The 19,127-nt window shown below is 43.1% G+C and overlaps 1 protein-coding gene across 2 annotated transcripts in view; it reads right to left on the minus strand.

Moving 5' to 3' along the window:
• Nucleotides 1-2,625: 2,625 nt before the first annotated feature.
• TRPC6 (transient receptor potential cation channel subfamily C member 6) overlaps nt 2,626-19,127 on the minus strand; it is a 158,128-nt gene continuing 141,626 nt past the window's right edge. Inside the window, exons 10-12 of one of the 2 annotated variants that reach the window (XM_075919281.2) lie at nt 13,641-13,724; nt 9,860-9,932; nt 2,626-6,596 (exon numbers count right to left, since the gene is read on the minus strand). In XM_075919281.2, the coding sequence (XP_075775396.1) occupies nt 6,445-6,596; nt 9,860-9,932; nt 13,641-13,724 (309 nt within the window). In that variant the 3' untranslated portion in view covers nt 2,626-6,444. Of the gene's footprint in view, nt 6,597-9,859; nt 9,936-13,640; nt 13,725-19,127 lie in introns of both variants that reach the window. The other variant, XM_075919280.2, reaches the window with a different exon arrangement.

Below are 19,127 nucleotides of genomic sequence, written 5' to 3' on the forward strand. Positions count from 1 at the left end.
CAGGGGACGGAGGGGCAGGAGCTGAGGAAGCAGCACAGGTGAACAGCAGCCAGTGGGACCCATGCTAAGCAGTTTGCACATTCCTCAGCCCATGCGGAAACTGACAAGCTGTGCCTGGACTCTGGAATCAGCTTATAAACAGGTCGGTCACTTTTTTACCATTTTACCTTTTTTCTCTCTTTTTTGAAGACATCACCCTCTCTAACCATTCAAAAGCTATTAGAGTGGCAGGAAGGGTTTGGTTGGGCTAGAAAAAATGGATTGTTTGGGGGGTCTGTGAAATTTTAATAGATTGAAAAGTATGCTCGAAAACTTCCCAATTAGTCAGTTGTTTTTCATAGGCCAAATTAAAAATTAAGCAGGAAAGGGGCCATTTATGAGCAAGAAATATTATTCATTTGGATATTTTCTAGTGAATTAAAAAGCCCTTAATTATTTAAATGAATAATGAGCAATTTTACACAGACGGAAGATTTTGCTTGTGCTGTGTGTCAGCACAGCATATTGGCACATTATATGGTCAGTGATGCCTTAATTACTACATCCAGCTACAAATTTTAAGCTTCAGGGAAATCTGTGAAATGTAAATGAAAAATTTCATTGAGCTAAACTGTCCTGTGGGACCATGCATAAAGATACAAGAATACGTGCTTAGTGAAATTATATGATACAGCTGCCCTAGTTAAAGTTCTACAAGGATCTCCCTGTGTACTGTAAATGCTGGTTGACAGGGTTTAATACAGAAGGGCTACGTCTACACTGGCCCCTTTTCCGGAAGGGGCATGTAAATTTCACCTATCGTAGTAGGGAAATGCGCGGGGGATTTAAATATCCCCCACGGCATTTAAATAAAAATGTCCGCCGCTTTTTTCCGGCTTTTAAAAAAGCCGGAAAAGAGCATCTACACTGGCCCCGATCCTCCGGAAAAAGCGCCCTTTTCCGGAGGCTCTTATTCCTACTTCAAAGTGGCTAGAAATCTAGGCTCTAACAGTGTCAAGCAGTGCCAACTGAGTAGGTGTTTTGAAGTTCTTGTTTGTGCATACATTTTAGATTTAGGCACCTGAAGTGGCAGTTATGCACCTAAGTACCTTTGTGGATCTAATCCACGAAGCTTGTTGATCCCACTGATTTACAATGGCAAACCCAAAATGGAGTGTAGTGTAGAAAGCACAGACTGATTTTAGAGCATAAAACTGAGCTTAACCCAGCAGTCCTTAGTCAGGATCTGACATTCCATTCCTTAAGTCCCAAGGCTGCTATTACAATATTATTATTTAGCATTATACAATGACCAGCATTACATTAATTGACCGCACGCATTCTCCTGTGCCAGTAGGCATAAGGGGCTGATGCACTAGAGGCTTCAACCTGAATGGACACATTGTCTCCATTGCTTTCCTTTTCATTTACTTTGGAATTCCTAAAATGTTTCTACATCTTTTATCAAGATAGTGTTTTAAGCAAACTAATTATAAGGAAAGATTTTAAAAAAAGAATGGTATGGATGTAGAAGAAGACTGGAAACCTCGTATCTCCTTGTGTCATAACTCAGGAACAAGATGACTTCAATGAAAATAAAAGGTGGGAAATTAAAAACTGGTAAAAACAAATACTTTTTCATATCTGACTGAACTAACTGAAATAACTTTTATAGTGATACTATACTAACTATTTTGTTTCCTTGCCTCCAATTAAGCAAGTACCTCACTAAGGGTATGTTTACACTACAAGCTAAGAATTAAGATACTCAACTTCAGCTACATTGTGTAGCTGAGGTCAAAGTACCTTAACTTGACTTTTGGTGCTGTCCACACTGCAGGAAGACAAAGGGAGAACACTCTTCTTCTGACTTCCCTTACTGTTCGTGGAAGCAGGACTACCGGCATTGACCAGAGTGCCCCTCAGTTCAAATTACCTTCACTAGACCTGCTAATTCCAATCATGGGAGATCAACAGTGGCAGCTTCGATCTTCTCTGTTGTGTAGACGTACCCTTTGATAGCATTCCATCATTAGCTAAAAGCAAGTTGGCTACAAACCATTGAGGCTAATTGTTCAGTATGACGTGAGGTACATAAAAAACAACACTGTGGTGCGGTATACTCTCTGCAGAATGCTGACAGGAACATATCTGCAAAAGTAAGCAAAACAACTGTCAAGCAAGCCTGTGAGCAGAATATGTGAAGAGAGACACAGAGCATGAGTGGCCATCTCACATTTGTTCACTTCGTCCATTCAGTCAGCTCATTTAGTGCAGCATGAGAAAGAAGATCAAGAGAAGAAGAAACCAGGGGGAGAGCATCTAAGAACTGCTACCAACAGCTGTCAGCAGCCTGGGATTAAAGTGGTGCATCACCACTTAGCATCACTCCAGATGAGAGGCAATGTGGTTTGGGGCGCTCAGCTTGCTATGAGGGATTTGTGTTTTATAGCCCCATCAATAAGGGCTGCTGTTGTGTTAGGGATTTGTGTTTGCACTAATAAAGGGTGCTTTGCTTTGGAAAGAATACTGCTTATGTCAATCATTTATTGGAAGGCTGCACTGATGTACTATAATTTCTTAGCTATCCTGGAGAGCCATACCTGAGGAGAACAGATTGGGTATAACAAGTGAGCTACTTTGAGGGAAAATCTTTGGGGGATATTTAAATTGCTTTTGGTAGATGATTGTTTGCTAGCAAATTGTACTCTCCAACCATCTTTGATTTCTCACTGACTTCAAAGTAAAAGTAGCCAAAGTTATCAACATGTTCAGACAATGTGTCACACAGGTATTTTGAGTCTGGTACATTTTAATTTCTCTCATAATGTATTTGGTATAGTGTTCATTTGAATTATTACACTGTCTGTCACATTACATTTGGCATTGTTCTGCTTCAAAATATTCTTCCATCAGTAATAACCACATATAAAATATCTTCATTGAATAAAAAAATCCGTATGCATATGTTCATGAAATACAGTATGTACATTACAGTCCTTCAGTTTTAAGGAAAGATAAAATTCGGGATGAAACATTTACAGTGTCCACTTGCCCTCTGTAATAAAAATATTTAATAATGCCTGCTTTTGTCTTTTTGTGAATCTGTTTTCTAAACATTTCCCTCATGTTAGATTTATGCAGTTTCAAGGTTTAATCATGATTTAATATTACATGTTATATATCCAAATTGTAAATTAGACAGAACATCATCAAGAAGTTTCTAACATTGAAAGGAGAATTCTGTTTCAATTGTTATCTAAAGATTCTACCGGACATATTTTCAAAAGCACGTGTGAATTTTGGAGGACCTGATTTGGACAAGTTAGGCCTGATTTTTAGAGGAACTTAGCACGTTGAGCTGAAACTGGAGTAGGAAATGCTAATAATTATCTCTGGAATTCAGGCCCAAAGTGTTTGAAGTTGGACACTCAAAATCAAAGTCTAATTTTGGCCTAAATATAGGCCAGGATTTTCAAAGGGCGTGAAGGATTTATGTGCCCAACTCCCATTGACTTCCAATGGGAGTCAAAACCTTAACTGCTTTAGGTTCACTGGTCAATATAAAATCTAGGCCGTAAAGCCTGAGACAAATAGACAAGGGCATTCTCAATGTTTGCAGTACCCCCTATCCTCACAATAGGGTATACTGCAGATGAGATCATGCTTTTTAATTATCTAAGGCAAGTGATTAAGGATAGGGGTGGCTATTGTGTGTCCCACAATTTTCCCCAGCCTTAGCCACAATGGTTTCATGCATAATTATAACAACACTGTTCTGACACCTCTGAAAACCCTTTTCCTTCTCCTCCCTGAGAGAGGCCCTTTAATGTTTCTAAACCCTGAGTTCACTGAATCTGAGGCCTGCAGTACAGAGTTTGTCCCACACTTTCCATTACTAGCTGAGTTGGTAAAGCTAAAAAGTTTGACAGAATCACAGAAATGTTATGTATCGAAGCTGATATACTCTTGGAAGGGTAACCTTAGTAACAGCTAGGATTGCCCTGCACAAAAGACTGAAACTGCACTCCTGCCATGTACTTATTCCAAAATAATTATGACTTGGCCAACAAGATTATCTTTCAGCCACTCAACAAGAAACTAAACCCTATAATCTGTAATACATTTTGTGAGCATTAAAGATAGGTTATGATACTTTCTACAAAAAAAGTGAGGGGGAGTGTCTCAAAGTTTAATTTAAAAACTATTACTGTCGAATGGTGATTTTTCTTTTCATTAGAAATGGGCCCAAATTAAACACATTATTTAAACTTTGAAGATGTTCGTATCTGCATTCAATATCTTCCCAAATCTTAAAGAGTTATCATCTAGAGCAGGGGTCTCAAATTCATGGCCCACAGGCCACCTATGACCTGGGTAGTTCCACAATCTGTCCCATGCATGGTAGCTGACACGTGAGTCCCTGTGGCTCTGGGGGAAAGGGAATCCATACTCTGTTCTCAAGTTCAGCCTCTGCTCTGCCCTTTCCCCCACCATTATATCCATTCCCTCAAGCACCTCACCTGAGGAATGCAGCCTCAGGAATTACCAGTACGCCTGGTGTAGGATGGCAGCAGGGGTCATCCCCACGTCCCTATACTCACAGCAGTGGCAGGAGCTGAAGGGAAGCAGAGTGATGCAGCAGCATTGGAGCAGAGTAGAGAAGATGCTATCTCCCAGGCTAGCTCGGTTGCTCTGCTTCACCGTGGGCCCAGCTCAGGCTGGCTTGGGAGATGGTGGCAAAACTGAATAGCCTTCTGTGTATCTCCAATTCACCACAGCTCCCATCAAGTGAGCATGGGGGAGGCCCAACTGCTGCTGCTGGCCTCAGCCAGTCCAGGGCCCTGCAGGCTAACCTGAATATGAGGGACCATCCTGTCCATAGGACAGTTGAGGCGGCCATCGTGGAGCCTCCCAAAGGCACAGGGCCTGAGGCAGCCATGCTGACCTGTCCTATGGACAGAATGGCTCTGCACACACCTCTCCTGGGGCTACATAGACATGGCAGCAGCAGTGCAGAGATAGCAACTGGAAGCTGCTTTAGTTTTGCTGCACTACTGTTTATGGTGCCGGGAGAGGGTGGTGGTTGCGGGAGGTTTAAATCATCGTGCAATGGCCATCAGGGCTGCAAGATGTGTGGGGATGGGAAACGCACATAGACACATACATCCTACTTGTCCCCTGGAGTCCTGTCCGGAAGGGGTGCCTATTGGCCCACAGGGGTACGTCTACACAGCAATATTATTTCAAAATAACTAGCATTATTTCAAAATAACTTAGTCCATGTCTACACAGCAGGCAGTTATTTCAAAATAATGTTGAAATTCTGTTAACCTGGGGGACTTCTTACTCCAACTCCTGTAATCCTCATTGTACAAGGAGTAAGGGAAGTTGGAGGAAGAGTGCTCTATTTCAAAATCAGTGCTGTGTAGATGCTCCCAATGTCAAAATAAGGTATTTCTAAATAAGATACATAACTGAGGTAGCTCAATTTGCGTAGCTTATTTTGAGTTAAGCCCTGCAGTGTAGACGCACCTGCAATTTGAGGATTGGCACTGGCCTTAAGGTAAATTGAGTTTGAGACCCCTGACCCTAGAGTAGGATTTGGTCCTTCTTAGATGGAAGTGACAGCAACATGGATGTAAACTCCTCTGAAACTGGGGAATGTTCAGAACTGTGTATTAAGACATTACAGAAATTGGGGAAGTTCAGAAGATAGAAACAAATTAGAACTTCTTCAAGATTCAGATGGATTGAAGGTTTTGCTTTGGGCCTCCTCAATAGCTTTTCAATAAAACTTTGTGAAAGGAGTTCTTCCTGGCAGGATAGCTCAGTACTGATTTGTTGAAAAAAATAGAGGGATGAGTGGTAAGGAGGCAGCTCACATGATGTCATGACTAGAAAACATTTCAAAATAAATTACATTCATTGCTTTGAATTTCATTTCCAAATTGAGCAGAAAGGGATTTTTGTACTTGGGAACTTTTGAAAAATAAATGGATTTTGATATGGGTGTGTGTGTGGGGGGGGGAGGGGGAAATTAGGCATTATATGCCTTCTTCTCTTCTATTTCATTCAATTATACTTATGCATGTTTTTTAAAGTAAGGAAACAGAAAATATGATGAGTGGTACATGAGGAATTCTGATTTATAGAACTAACTGTTTAAATCATTAATGGATGATCATCTTGAGCTTTGATGCGTATATTTGGAAAGAGGTAAACTGCATACTGAATCACGTATGATTATTTTTCCAAAAGGGAGTAAAATAAATATATTTTTCTCAAATGACTCTTTTGTCAATCAGCTATGTAAAGGTTTAGCCAATTGCAGGTTTTAGAACTGGAATAATTTCATTTCTTGATCTATTATAAAAATGTGAATTTAGCTTGAGAAATTAAGGGAGAATAAATATGGCTTGAAGTGAAGGGGTGACTTTTTGCTTCGTTGCTTGAATGTTTAGGTTAACTCCTGCTTTCTTCCTCTCTGGGCTCCATTGAAAGTTTCTCCGCAAGCTTTCTAATGAGTTCTGCCAGGTCTTCTGTGTTCTGAGATTTTTCCTCAAGAAGTTCGTAACGGAGACTTGAGATGTCCTGTTTTATTTCCTTCAGTTCACCTAGGAGAGAGAAGATTAAAAGTTATGAAGCAAAAGAAAAGCAGAGTATAATCAAAGTTTTTATGGTAACTGTAATTTAGTGCTAGACCATCACGTGCATGGATTTTCTCTGTCTAATTAGAAAGGGTAGGAAGTTCAGCTGCCTCCATGGCCTTGTGCTCTCTCTGAGGTCAGGATCCACATGAGGAGATGGGACAGTCTGGGATGAGGAATATGGGAGTGATAGGGGACACATCATATGTCCAAAGAAGGAACCTGCTCCATGCATATGAATCCTGCTCCATGTAGCCAAGGAGCTTGGTATGTTAGTGCCAAGAATGTCAGAGCCAGCTGACAGGGAGCAGGGGATCCCAGAAGTATCAGAAGTCTATTTCTTTCCACAGATTCCCTTGATTCTGCACAATTTGTGGGCAGAACAGCAGCTTTTTCACATAGGGTGGGGGGTGGGGGTACAACCACAGAATGATTGGGGGCAATGTCACAAAGAAAACCTATGGAGTTCACTCTCTCCAGAGGCAATTCTTTGGGAAGTGTTGTACTTTTGTGGAAAAGGGCGATATTAACTCAATTTGAAATATTTTATTTTATAAAAGAGATACATCAACTAATGTTGATGTAACATGCCTGATTTAACACCACTGTAACAAATTCCATGAATGAATGTCTGTGAATAAACTACCAGTGTCATCTTATCAGAAAACTGATTTATTTAAGAACAGTTTTGAACCAGGCTTGTGCATAAGAAAATGAACCCCATTTATTAGAAGATAGATGTTTCCTGCTTAAAGAAAGAGAACCTGGCTCTGAACTGAAATAGTATACTAGATTTCCATTAAAATATCACTAGTTTAAAAACAATGGCTGGCTGTGATAGCCAGCTTTTTCCTTCTCCCTTCTGCGGTGCACCCAAACAGATGACAAGCTTTCATGTTTTTGATCATTGGCAAATAGGCAGAGGCACCTGAAGAGCTAAATACTGCTGAGCTGCATTTCTCCATAGCTATGGCTACATCAGAGAGTTTACAGTGACACAGCTGAACCAATATTGATGTGCAGTTTTAAGCTCTCTCATATAGCCACTGTAAGGCCTTGTCTCCATTTATCAGAGGATTGACACTCCATTGATCAATCTTCTGTGGTTCAATTTAGTGAGTCTAGTTAAGACCTGATAAACTGAATGCTGAGGATGCCCCCCTCGAAAGTGGTACTCCTTTCTGTCATGAGGAGTAAGGGAAGTTAACAGGAGTGTTTCTTCCATTGACCTCCTGCTATGGGGCCACCCCAGAAAATTGATGCAAGGTATGTTGACTCCAGATATGCAATTCAAGTAACTGGAGTTGGGTATCTTGCATCAATTTATCTCTGCCAGTGTAGACCTGACCTAAGATGACAGGAAAGAGCTCTCCTCTCAGCTTAATTACTTCAACACCCACAAACATCGGTAGCTGTGTCAGCAGGAGAAGCTGTTCTGACTCCACAATGCTGTGCACATTGGCACTTAAGTGGAGGTGGCTAATTCATGACCCGAATGAAATAACATACATTGATTAAATTTGTAGAGGAGCCATAATCTTTATCTGCATCATCTCCTGAACCACAGATAAAGAACTTTAGTACAGAGGCATAGCTCTACATTAACTTTCCAGGTACAAAGGAGGCAATATTCTGCCCAAAAAGGCAGGGCCAATGCATATCTATGGATGGAGAAAGGTGAGAGAAGAAGTGCAGCAGTTCTGTGTGGTGGTCTGCAGAACCATTTGCTAGTACAGGCAGTCCCCGAGTTACGCGGATCCGACTTATGTCGGATCCGCAGTTACGAACGGGGCTTTTCTCGCCCCGGAGGATGGGAGTGGCGGGACGCCCAGATGCGCCACGGTCCGCCGCCCCCATCCTCCGGGGCGAGAAAAGCTGCTCCCCGTCTCCCTGGTCTGCAGGGAGACGGGGAGCAAAGCCTTGGAGCACGCCCACAGCGGGACAGCCCGGATGCACTTGAGCTGTCCCCCTGCGGGCGTGCTCCGCGGCTTTGCTCCCCGTCTCCCGACCAGCAGACCAGGGAGATGGGGAGCAAAGCCTGGGAGCATGCCAGCAGTGGGACAGCCGCGGAGCGCCTGGACTGTCCCGCTGCCCGCGTGCTCTGCAGCTTTGCTCCACGTCTCCCAGGTCAGCAGACCAGGGAGACGGAGCAAAGCCGTGGAGGACTTGGGCGGTCCCTCCACCCCCGTCTCCCTGGTCTGCTGGGGGGGCAGGGTGCAGCTAGTGCTCCCCCCCAGCAGACCAGGCTTTTCTTGCCTACCCCTGGGGTAGAGCAGCTGGGGGCTGCCGGGTTGGTCCCGCAGCGCCGCTCCGGACCAACCCGGCAGCACCCCAGCTGCTCTGCCCCAGGCGTCCTGATTCAGCCGCTGCTGGTCAGTTTCAGCAGTGGCTGAATCAGGACGCCTGGGGCAAAGCAGCTGGGGTGCTGCTGGGTTGCTCCAGTAGCGCCAAGGAGCCGCACTACTGGAGCAACCCAGCAGCACCCCAGCTGCTCTGCCCCAAGCGTCCCCAAGTCAGCCGCTGCTGAAACTGACCAGCGGCTGACTACAGGAAGCCCAAGGCAGAGTTGCTCTGCCCCGGGCTTCCTGGAATCAGCCGCTGATCAGTTTCAGCAGCAGCTGACTTGGGGACGCCTGGGTTTCCTAAGTTGAATCTGTATGTAAGTCAGAACTGGCGTCCAGATTCAGCCGCTGTTGAAACTGATCAGTTTCAGCAGCGGCTGATGCCAGTTCCGACTTACATACAGATTCAACTTAAGAACAAACCTACAGTCCCTATCTTGTACGTAACCCGGGGACTGCCTGTATATGCAGAGAGCTGGCTAGAGTCTTAAATCACATTAAAAGAAGCTACAATCTATTAAATATGTTCCCAGTAATACTTTTTCATGTACAGGATTGCTATCATTGCCACAAGCATACATGTGATCCACACCATGAAGAATGCAAGGGACACCCATCCCTACTGCCTTCCCAGGCCCTCCCTGGAATTGCCAGCCCATCTTAAGTTGGGGGCCACCCAAATATCCCATGCTGGCTAAGCCACTGTTTTATAATAATTTACTATTGTGATCACTTTTATTTTGCCATGGTTGCAAGGCCTTTGAGATGTGATTGTCCTAAAAACTTTTGGAAATGCTCTTCCAAGTCAAAAACCTCATAATCTTTTTTGAGTTGCTTCTTTTGATTTTGTGATTAACTTTGAAATGGTGATCAATATGCTAAACTCACCTTCATTGACTTCATCATTCTCTTTGTCAATCTGAGCTTTCAATACATATCTTTTAATGAGACGCTTCATTATCTTCTAGGTCGAGGAAGGAGAAAAGAGTTAGAGTATTCAGAGCTAGACCTGTTTTGCTTTGATTCTGAAATTCCAAGACACGTGCTTTGCCAATATTTTGCTGCTGTAAAGCTAGTCTTGCATTTAACTCCTTTAGTCCATGACATTTGCCAGGATTAAAGGCCTACTATGTATAAAAGAAACATGACAGTTTCTACTTTTATTTAGACTATTAATCTGAAAATTAATTATCCAGTACATGTGTATATATACAAGATGACAAAAGTGGAAACATCTTACTAATGATTACATTTTCAATTAAAATAAAATACACCAAAACCAGACTCTATGGGACCAGTTTATGCCAGCTGAGGATCTGATCCTTAATCAGCACTAATTCCTAAAGAACTTTGCAATAAATATATTGTTTCCACACAATATTTCATTATACTACATTATTTATGCTTTCAAACGCCAGACTGAGAAAATTTCCTGAAGTGCTTGGTTCTAACATTTAATGTGATGTAACTGTACTTCCATGTGAATCCAGTATGATTTCGGTCTCTTTCTAGTAACTAGACCATATTGACAGATGCATGAGTCTGATGAAACCTCAATTCTAACAGACCTTAGGGCTACGTCTACATTGGCTGCCTATTACAGAATAGGCATGCTAATGTAGCACTTGGGAAAAGGCAAATACGCGGGGGATTTAAATATCCCCCACGGCATTTGCATTTTCATGGTCGCCGCTTTTTCCCGGCTTGTTGTAGATAAGCCGGAGAAAAGCGTCCAGACTGGCACGATCCTCTGGAATAAAGCCCTATTCCGGAGGATCTCTTATTCCTACTTTCAAGGGCTTTATTCCGGAGGATCGCGCCAGTCTGGACGCTTTTCTCCGGCTTATCTGCAAGCCGGAAAAAAGCGGCGGCCATGAAAATGCAAATGCCGCGGGGGATATTTAAAGAGATCTTCCAAAAAAACTTGCCTTTTCCCAAGTGCTACATTAGCATGCCTATTCCGTATTAGGCGGCCAATGTAGACGTAGCCATTGTGCTTTAGGAAGTAGAGGCTCATATTTTAAATCAAGTAGACTAAATTCAATCCACATAGATGATTGTACCAGTGGCATCATTACATAACCATGTTTGCAATGTAGCTGACACCGTGGTATATTTTAATAATACAGAAATTCCAAATAAAAAACCACATAGCCTAATATTCATGGAGAAAGTTCTTAATAGCCATCAGCCCATCATAACTTGATTGGCCATTCCAAAGGCATCACATTCTGGGCTAGACTGTATCCTCTGGTATAACCTACAATCGGGGGGGAGTCACACTACTCCAACAAGAGTACCAGCAGGCTTTCTCTCTCAGGGTATATCTACACTACCACCCTAATTCTAACTAGGGTGGTTAATGAAGGCAACCGAAGTTGCAAATGAAGCCTGGGATTTGAATTTCCCGGGCTTCATTTGCATCTTGCTGGGCGCCGCCATTTTTAAATGTCTGCTAGTTTGGACTCTGTGCCCGCGGTTACACACGGCACAACTAGGTAGTTCGGATTAGGCTTCCTATTCCGAACGACCGTTACTCCTCATGGAAATTCAAATCCCGGGCTTCATTTGCAACTTCGGTTGCCTACATTAACCACCCTAGTTCGAACTAGGGTGGTAGTGTAGACATACCCTCAGAGATTTAGAGGGGTAGCCAAGTTAATCTGTAACTAGAAAAACTTAAAAACAATGAATTCATTGTTTTCAAGTTTTGCTGTCTCAGAGATGAAAGAGATCCTGAATAGTCCATCTTCATACTTGCTACTATACACTTTTGTGGGAGGTAGCTATGCCTAGCCTATGTCTATGCCACACACCATTAGCACTGAGGTGTAGCAGAATGTGTAACTGCATGCCAGAGTGAGATGCAGGCTGTATCCACTCTGAGGCTAAGTCTAGCCTGCAGGCTTCTTTTGGAAGAAACTTTTCCGGAAGAGATCTTCCAAAAAAACTTCTTCCGAAGAGAGTGTCCACACTGCCAAAGCACATGGAAAAAGTGATCTGCTTTTTTGAAAGATAGTGTCCACACTGAATGGATGCTATCTTGCATTTAAGCTGTGATTATTATTGATGGCATGGCCACGAGGGCACTTGTGCTTTTTCCTCTTTCCTCTTCTTCCAAAAGAACTCCTTCCCCGTCCATACATGGGTTTTTCCGAAAGAGCTCTTTCCTCATAGAAAGAGGATAACCAATGTCAGAAAAATCCCTCTGTTCTTTTGATTTTTTTTTGAAAGAATGCAATTGCCGTGTGGATATCATTGAAGTTTTTTCAGAAAAACAGCCATTTTTCCGAAAAAACTCTGTAGTTTAGACATACTCTGAGTGAACTGGTATGTAGTTATGTGGAGCTATTTGTCAGGGCCTAGCTGACAGGGGCTAGGTAGTTGGGAAAGTATCTATGTCTTTCCTCCCTGTGGGAGCCTCTCTCTGCCTCATGGAAAAGTGTCATAGCAGGGATGTGTCCAATCCTTTTCCACTGCCAGACCCCTTCCACACTGCTGGAGCCTTTACCCTTGGCAGGAAAACACTCCCCTAGCAGGCAAGCAGCAGGACACTACACTTCTAAAATAGCAGCATAGACAGGGAGGTACAGTTTGTTTGAGTAGAGAGCCTGGAGGATACATATCCACATCTTTACACACTTAAGACAGGCCTCACTAGCTACACTGCTATTCAGACCTGTGTTAAGTGGGCTTTGCAGGCACTACTCTAAGGCTAAGAAAAGCCAGAAAAAGATATGCAAATTGTGTACTGCAATGTGCGTATTTTTTTCTGCTTTTCTTCCGAAAGAAGCTTTTCCAACATTTGGCCCATCTACTCGGGGCCAAATGTCAGGAAAAATAACCTTCTTTTGGAACATCCCTTCTTCCTCATAGACCAAGTTTTACAGGAATGCTGAAAAAATGTGTCTACTTTTCCAAAAAAAAAAATTAGAAAAGCAGACGTGTTCCTTGGTCGTGGCAGAGCTTTTCCGGAATACCTTCGGTATCCTGGAAAAGCTCTGCAGTGTAGACATAGCCTAAATGTTGCCAAATAAGTGTGCTGTGTTGTCATATCACTTCTTATTTGGCTAGCCAGTTCTACTTGTCCCTTTCCCACCCCATGTGGGAAATGACTATATGAAGGAAATGACTTTGAACTTCTCCAAGTGCAGGAGTTGTAGTGATTTCTGGAGCTTATGTGGACTGGCCTAAGACTCCTAACATACTCCTTCTCCACTGTGCACTCTTAAAGACAGACTGAGGACCTCTTGAGAAGCAAAGAATACATACAATGTACCATAAGAATATGGAATTAAGCTGATAGAGATTTGTAATTCTTGAGGGATAAGAAAGAAAAAATGTGTCACATAAAATTAATCTGGATTAGTTTACGACCTGGATTTTTTTCCAAAAGGAATGCTGCTGATTTGCACGGTATCACTGAGACATCAGTCTTTTCCTTTGACTAAAATTGTTTTTCATATTAGCCTTTAAAACATTCCACTCAGAATGTAGCGTATAGGAAGCATTCTACCATAATCATGCACCCAACGCAATTATTCTGGATTTACATCTACTAGATTTACTTTGGAGTCACACTATAACTAATACCACAATTTGTATTTAAATATTTAATCTGATGGTTTTACTCCTTTTTCAATGCAAGTTGTATTAAACTATCTTTTACCTGGTATTGTCGTGGAGGATTACTTAAGCTATTTAAATGGAGATCATCTGTGCTTCTTATACTTGATTGCTTACTTTGTCCAATCTAAAATAAAAAAAGATTGATGAGCATTAGCAATAAATTTAAGGATTATTTGGTTATATTTTCTCGTGTTCAAGCATTCTGCAGCAGAACATTCACTTTTAGAATTAATGGTAGGGGTGAAGGTTAAATTTCAGGGGTGAAATCCTAGCATTATTGACATCAATGGCAACACTGCTATTACAGTCAATGGAGACAGCATTTCACCATGCCAAGTCACTTTAACTCATCTAGATCTCACATGTAACACTCAGAATTATAATGCTAAACTTTTAGGCTTAAGAACTGGAATCCACAAAGCCTGAATTAGGAATCCAGGCCCTCCATACAAACCATGATAAGATATAACACATTTAAGAATGGGCTCCACCAAAGCCAGCACACCAGGCAGCTCTTTGTCTAAGCTAGCCAATAGCCGATGCTGATATAATGGATGTGTTCTAAGTCCCACTGTTCACATGGAGTTAAGTGCCTATCTCTATTTGGGAACCACACTCCTTACACACCTAACTAATCTGCACAAAATAGCTGAGAGATGGTGGAGGAGAACCTCCCTTATAACCTTTAACCCAGTTAGCATAGTAACCCCAGTATGTGAGAGACCCTGGTTTAAGTTCCCACCATGTCTTAACCGCTGTCCTTTGGGATACTCTGATGATGGGCTCTCTCAGTCTCTCTTCTTGAAGCTTTTCCACTTTGTTTTCAAATAATGAAAATTAATTCAGCTCATGAAAGAATGAGAATTTCTCTAAATCCAGTGATTAGGACATTCATCTGGAAGGTAAAGAAACCCTGTTCAAATCCTGTCTCCCTGTCAGATGCAGTTTGTGGGGGAATATACTACCTATTAGGTTAAAGGTTATAAAGGAAACCTGGTTCTTTTGTGTGGGAGTTAGGCATTCTGAGTGCATATCTGCCAGATTGGGCCCCACAGACAAGGTAGGCAGGGCAGCATTTATGTTTACCTGGTTTAAAGCTCAAACTTGGGCTTAGGTGTGAGATAGGCACCCAGAGCCTATTGAGTCAGCAGTGTGCATGCTCAGCAACAGAAACACAGGTGGCTAGGAGACTTTTATAGCAGAAATCAAGGTAGTAAGTGAGTGTAGCTGCTTACAGGGCAAGAGAGCATCTAAGCAGGGTGAGATTTTGGTGGCCCATTGTAGCACCTAAACCTGATGTGCAGACAACTAAGTCTTTAATTGTTTTCCTGAACCAATGTCCCAATGAGTAGGTAACAACCAAATTAGCAAAGCACAAAAATGACATCCAACTAAAAAAAAAAGGAACATAAAAGAAAATTTCAGAATGGAATACAGGCAGCCCCCGGGTTACGTACAAGATAGGGACTGTAGGTTTGTTCTTAAGTTGAATCTGTATGTAAGTGGGAACTGGCATCCAGATTCAGCCACTGCTGAAACTGATCAGTTTCAACAGCGGCTGAATCTGGACAGCAGTTCTGACTTACATACAGATTCAACTTAAGAACCCCAGGCATCCCCAAGTCAGCTGCTGCTGAAACTGATCAGCAGCTGATTCCAGGAAGCCCAGGGCAGAGCAACTCTGCCTCAGGCTTCCTGTAGTCAGCCCCTGGTCAGTTTCCTGGTTAATTTCCTCCAATTAACCTTGTTATGAAATGATATCAGCTTTTTGTCATGGATTATTTAATATAGCTTGCTTCCTAGAATTCAAAAGCAAACTTTCCTTTCACATCCACTGTAAATCCAAAATAATGCCAGTAAAATAATGGAGTTACCCTAGTGTAAATAAAGCAGAATTTTCCTGTTGTTTTTATGCATCAAAATATTTCTTAGTTTAACTTTGTGTGTATCTGTGAGATGGGGGGATTAACAGATGAATTATATAAGCAATATTTTTGTGTAAATCATTTCATGGTCTTGTTAAAATATGACTATTGGGTTATATAACATGATTATCTATTAGCTGTCTAAAAGAACTAAACATTGTTATAAATGTAAAATTATCTCCCAGGATGGACGGAAGCAGTGGAGTGTGTGTAAGCAGGGGCTAAACTACTGCCTGCTATCAGCCAGCTAAAAGGAGAGCTGCCCTGGGGGGTGGGTATGCTCACTCCAAGGCTGTGTCTACACTGAGTGATCTTGCGCAAAAGCAGCCGCTCTTGCACAAAAACTTGCTGCCTGTCTACACTGGCTGCGTGCTCTTGCGCAAGTAAACTGACGTTCTAATGTATGAAATCAGGGCTTCTCGCGCCAGAACTCTGATGCTCCCACTCAGGAATAAGCCCTTTTGCACAACTGTTCTTGCACAAGAGGCCAGTCTAGACAGGCAAAATGAATTTCTTGCACAAGAAAGCCCTATGGTTAAAATGGCCATCAGAGCTTTCTTGCACAAGGGAGCATTTACACTGCCATGGATGCTCTTGTGCAAAAGCACATCTCTTGCACAAAAGCACATGCCAGTGTATATGCTCTCTTCTGGAAGAGTTTTTGCAGAAGAACTCTTCCACAAAAGAGTGCAGACGTAGCCCAATTGTTTAGCTCTGCAAGATAATTAACTGTTAACTGTTGATATGTAAATATTGCTCATGCCAGGAAGGGGAAGGAATCCGAGATGTGGTTATGTAAATCCACTTCAGCTAGGGCTGATGGAGGATTAATGTTGGAATGGAATGTGGTGTATTGAAAATAATTTGGGGCTGTTGTGGAGGTCACAAATCATGCTACCCCTAAATGTGGGAACTGTAAATATGACACCAGTGCTTGCAGGAGAGATACCATCATTGTAAGAGGTCTCAGAGGAACAAGCCTCCCCCCCCGCCAGAGTTGAGTGAACTGAGTTGGGGTGGAAAGGGCTTGAGGGCTGAGTCAGCCTGCTTCATGCCTGCCAGGTGGGAGAGCTGAAAGACTGGCTCAACCTGCCCCTTTCCCCGTGGTTAATGGACAGACCGAAAGCAGACTCCATGGCTATGTCTACAGTGGGCCACTTATTCTGGAATAACTTGCCGCTTTTCTGGAATAACTTGCCAGCTGTCTACACTGGCCGCTTGCTTTTCCGGAAAAGCAATGACGATCTACTGTAAAATTGTCAGTGTTTTTCCGGAAAAACTATGCTGCTCCCGTTCGGGCAAAAGTCCTTTTCCAGAAAAACTATTCCGGAAAAGGGCCAGTGTAGACAGCACAGTAGTCTTTTCCACAAAAAAGCTCCGATCGCAAAAATGACGATCGGGGCTTTTTTCCGGAAAAGCTCATCTACATTGGCCATGGACGCTTTTCCGGAAAATCATCCTGCCAATGTAGACACGCTTTTTCCAGAAATACTTATAACGGAAAACTGTCCACATTGCCTGCCCGCTCTTGCACAAGGAAATTTACAGTACAGCATGGTAAGAGAGGGTTCCTTGCGCAAGAGTTACTCTCTTTTTTATCAGGTGTAAGCCCTCTTGCGCAGGAGCTCTTGTGCAAGAGGGCAATGTGAAAGCTCGGCAGGGATTTCTTGTGCAAGAAAGCCCTATGGCTAAAATGGCCATTAGAGCTTTCTTGCGCAAGAGTGTGTCCACACTGCCATGGGAGCTCTTGCACAAAAGCACAGCTCGCACATGGCAGTGTGGACGTTTTCTTGCACAAGACTTCTTGTACAAGAACCCTTGCGCAAGATGTTCTTGCGCAGGAAGCTGCCCAGGGCTACGTCTACACTGGCAGCTTCTTGCGCAAGAACAGCTGTTCTTCCATAAAGACTTGCCGGCTGTCTACACTGCATGAGCATTCTTCCAGAAGTAAATTTACAGTACAGTGTGGGAAAACAGGGCTTCTTCCGGAAGAGTTATTCCTACCCACAAGGAATAAACCCTCTTGTGCAAAAGCTCTTCCAGAAGAGGCCAGTGTAGACAGCAACATGAATTTCTTGCACAAGAAGCCCCTATGATTAAAATGGCCATTAGAGCTTTCTTGCACAGGAGAGCGTCTATACTGCCATGGATGCTCTTGCGCAAAAGCACATGTCTTGCTCAAAAGCACATGGCAGTGTAGACACTCTCTTGTGGAAGAGTTTTTGCACAAGAACTCTTCCACAAAAGAGTTCTTGCGCAAGAAGCTGCCAGTGTAGATGTAGACCAGGAGTAGCACAAAGGTGGCCTTGCCTCAGGCTCAAGGAGGGGAGTCATCTGGATAATGTGTCAGGGTCTGCACTGACTGGAAAGAGCTGTAAGTGGGGCATCTGAAGTGGGGTACAGAGAAAGTTTGGGTAATTGAACTCTGTTGTGGTATTTTCCCAAGATAATGCCATGTGACTTCTCTCTCTTTCATTAAAAGTTTCTTTTCTTCACTCTGTGCTTGCAAGTGGGGAAGCATTGCCTCTCAGAGGCGCCCAGGGGTATGTGAATTTCCCAGGCTACTGGGTGGGGGCTCAAGCCGGTTCTGTGTGAGATGGACCCCTAGGCTATGTCTACACTGGTGGCTTCTTGTGCAAGAACATCTTGTGCAAGAAAACGTCCACACTGCCGTGTGCGAACTGTGCTTTTGTGCAAGAGCATCCATTGCCGTGTGGATGTTCTCTTGCACAAGAAAGCTCTGATGGCTATTTTAGCCATAGGGTTTCTTGCGCAAGAAATCCCTGCTGAGCTTCCACACTGCCCTCTTGTGCAAGAGCTCCTGAACAAGAGGGCTTACACCTGTTAAAATAGAGCGTAGCTCTTATACAAGAAGCCCTCTCTTACCACGCTATCTTGTACATCTTCTTGCACAAGAGCAGGTGTGCACTGTGGATGCTTTCCGGAAGAACAGCTGTTCTTGTGCAATAACCTGCCAGTGTAGACATAGCTCTAGATATTGAACCCGGCCCTAGTTGCTGCCAGGCCTACCCGGTGGATGGATTACACATGTAACAGCAGGGCTGGGTCCTAGAGAGGGCTGAATGTGCTGCCTGCAGCATAGTCTGAGGGAGGGGATTGGATGCTGGGGTCTCTGGAAAGGGAAAGGAAGGGGATACGGATGGAATTGCAAGTCAGGCATGGGGCTCCAGTTTAATAATCCTGCTTAGGACACCATAAATCCTAAGGACAGCCCTGAGAGGCAAGGTATTTAAGGTCTCTTACGGGCCCCCATCTTCTGCACTTAGGCTATGTCTACACTAACCACCCTAGTTTAGACTAGGGTCGCTAATGTAGTCATATGAACTTGCAAATGAAGCCCGGGATTTAAATATCCCGGGCTTCATCTGCATATTCCCGGGCACCGCCATTTTTAAATACATGGAAGTTTGAACTACCTGCCCACGACTACACGCAACACAGGCTAGGTATTTCAAACTAAAGCTCCTCATTCGAACTACCATTACTTCTCCTGCAATGATACAGTCTTGCATGATATTCTTATCAATAAACTAGGCAAATACAACTTAGATGGGGCTAATATTAAGTGGGTGCAAAACTGG

Source organism: Pelodiscus sinensis, chromosome 1 (assembly GCF_052426305.1).
Source record: "Pelodiscus sinensis isolate ZL-2025 chromosome 1, ASM5242630v1, whole genome shotgun sequence".
Classification (NCBI taxonomy): domain Eukaryota; kingdom Metazoa; phylum Chordata; order Testudines; family Trionychidae; genus Pelodiscus; species Pelodiscus sinensis.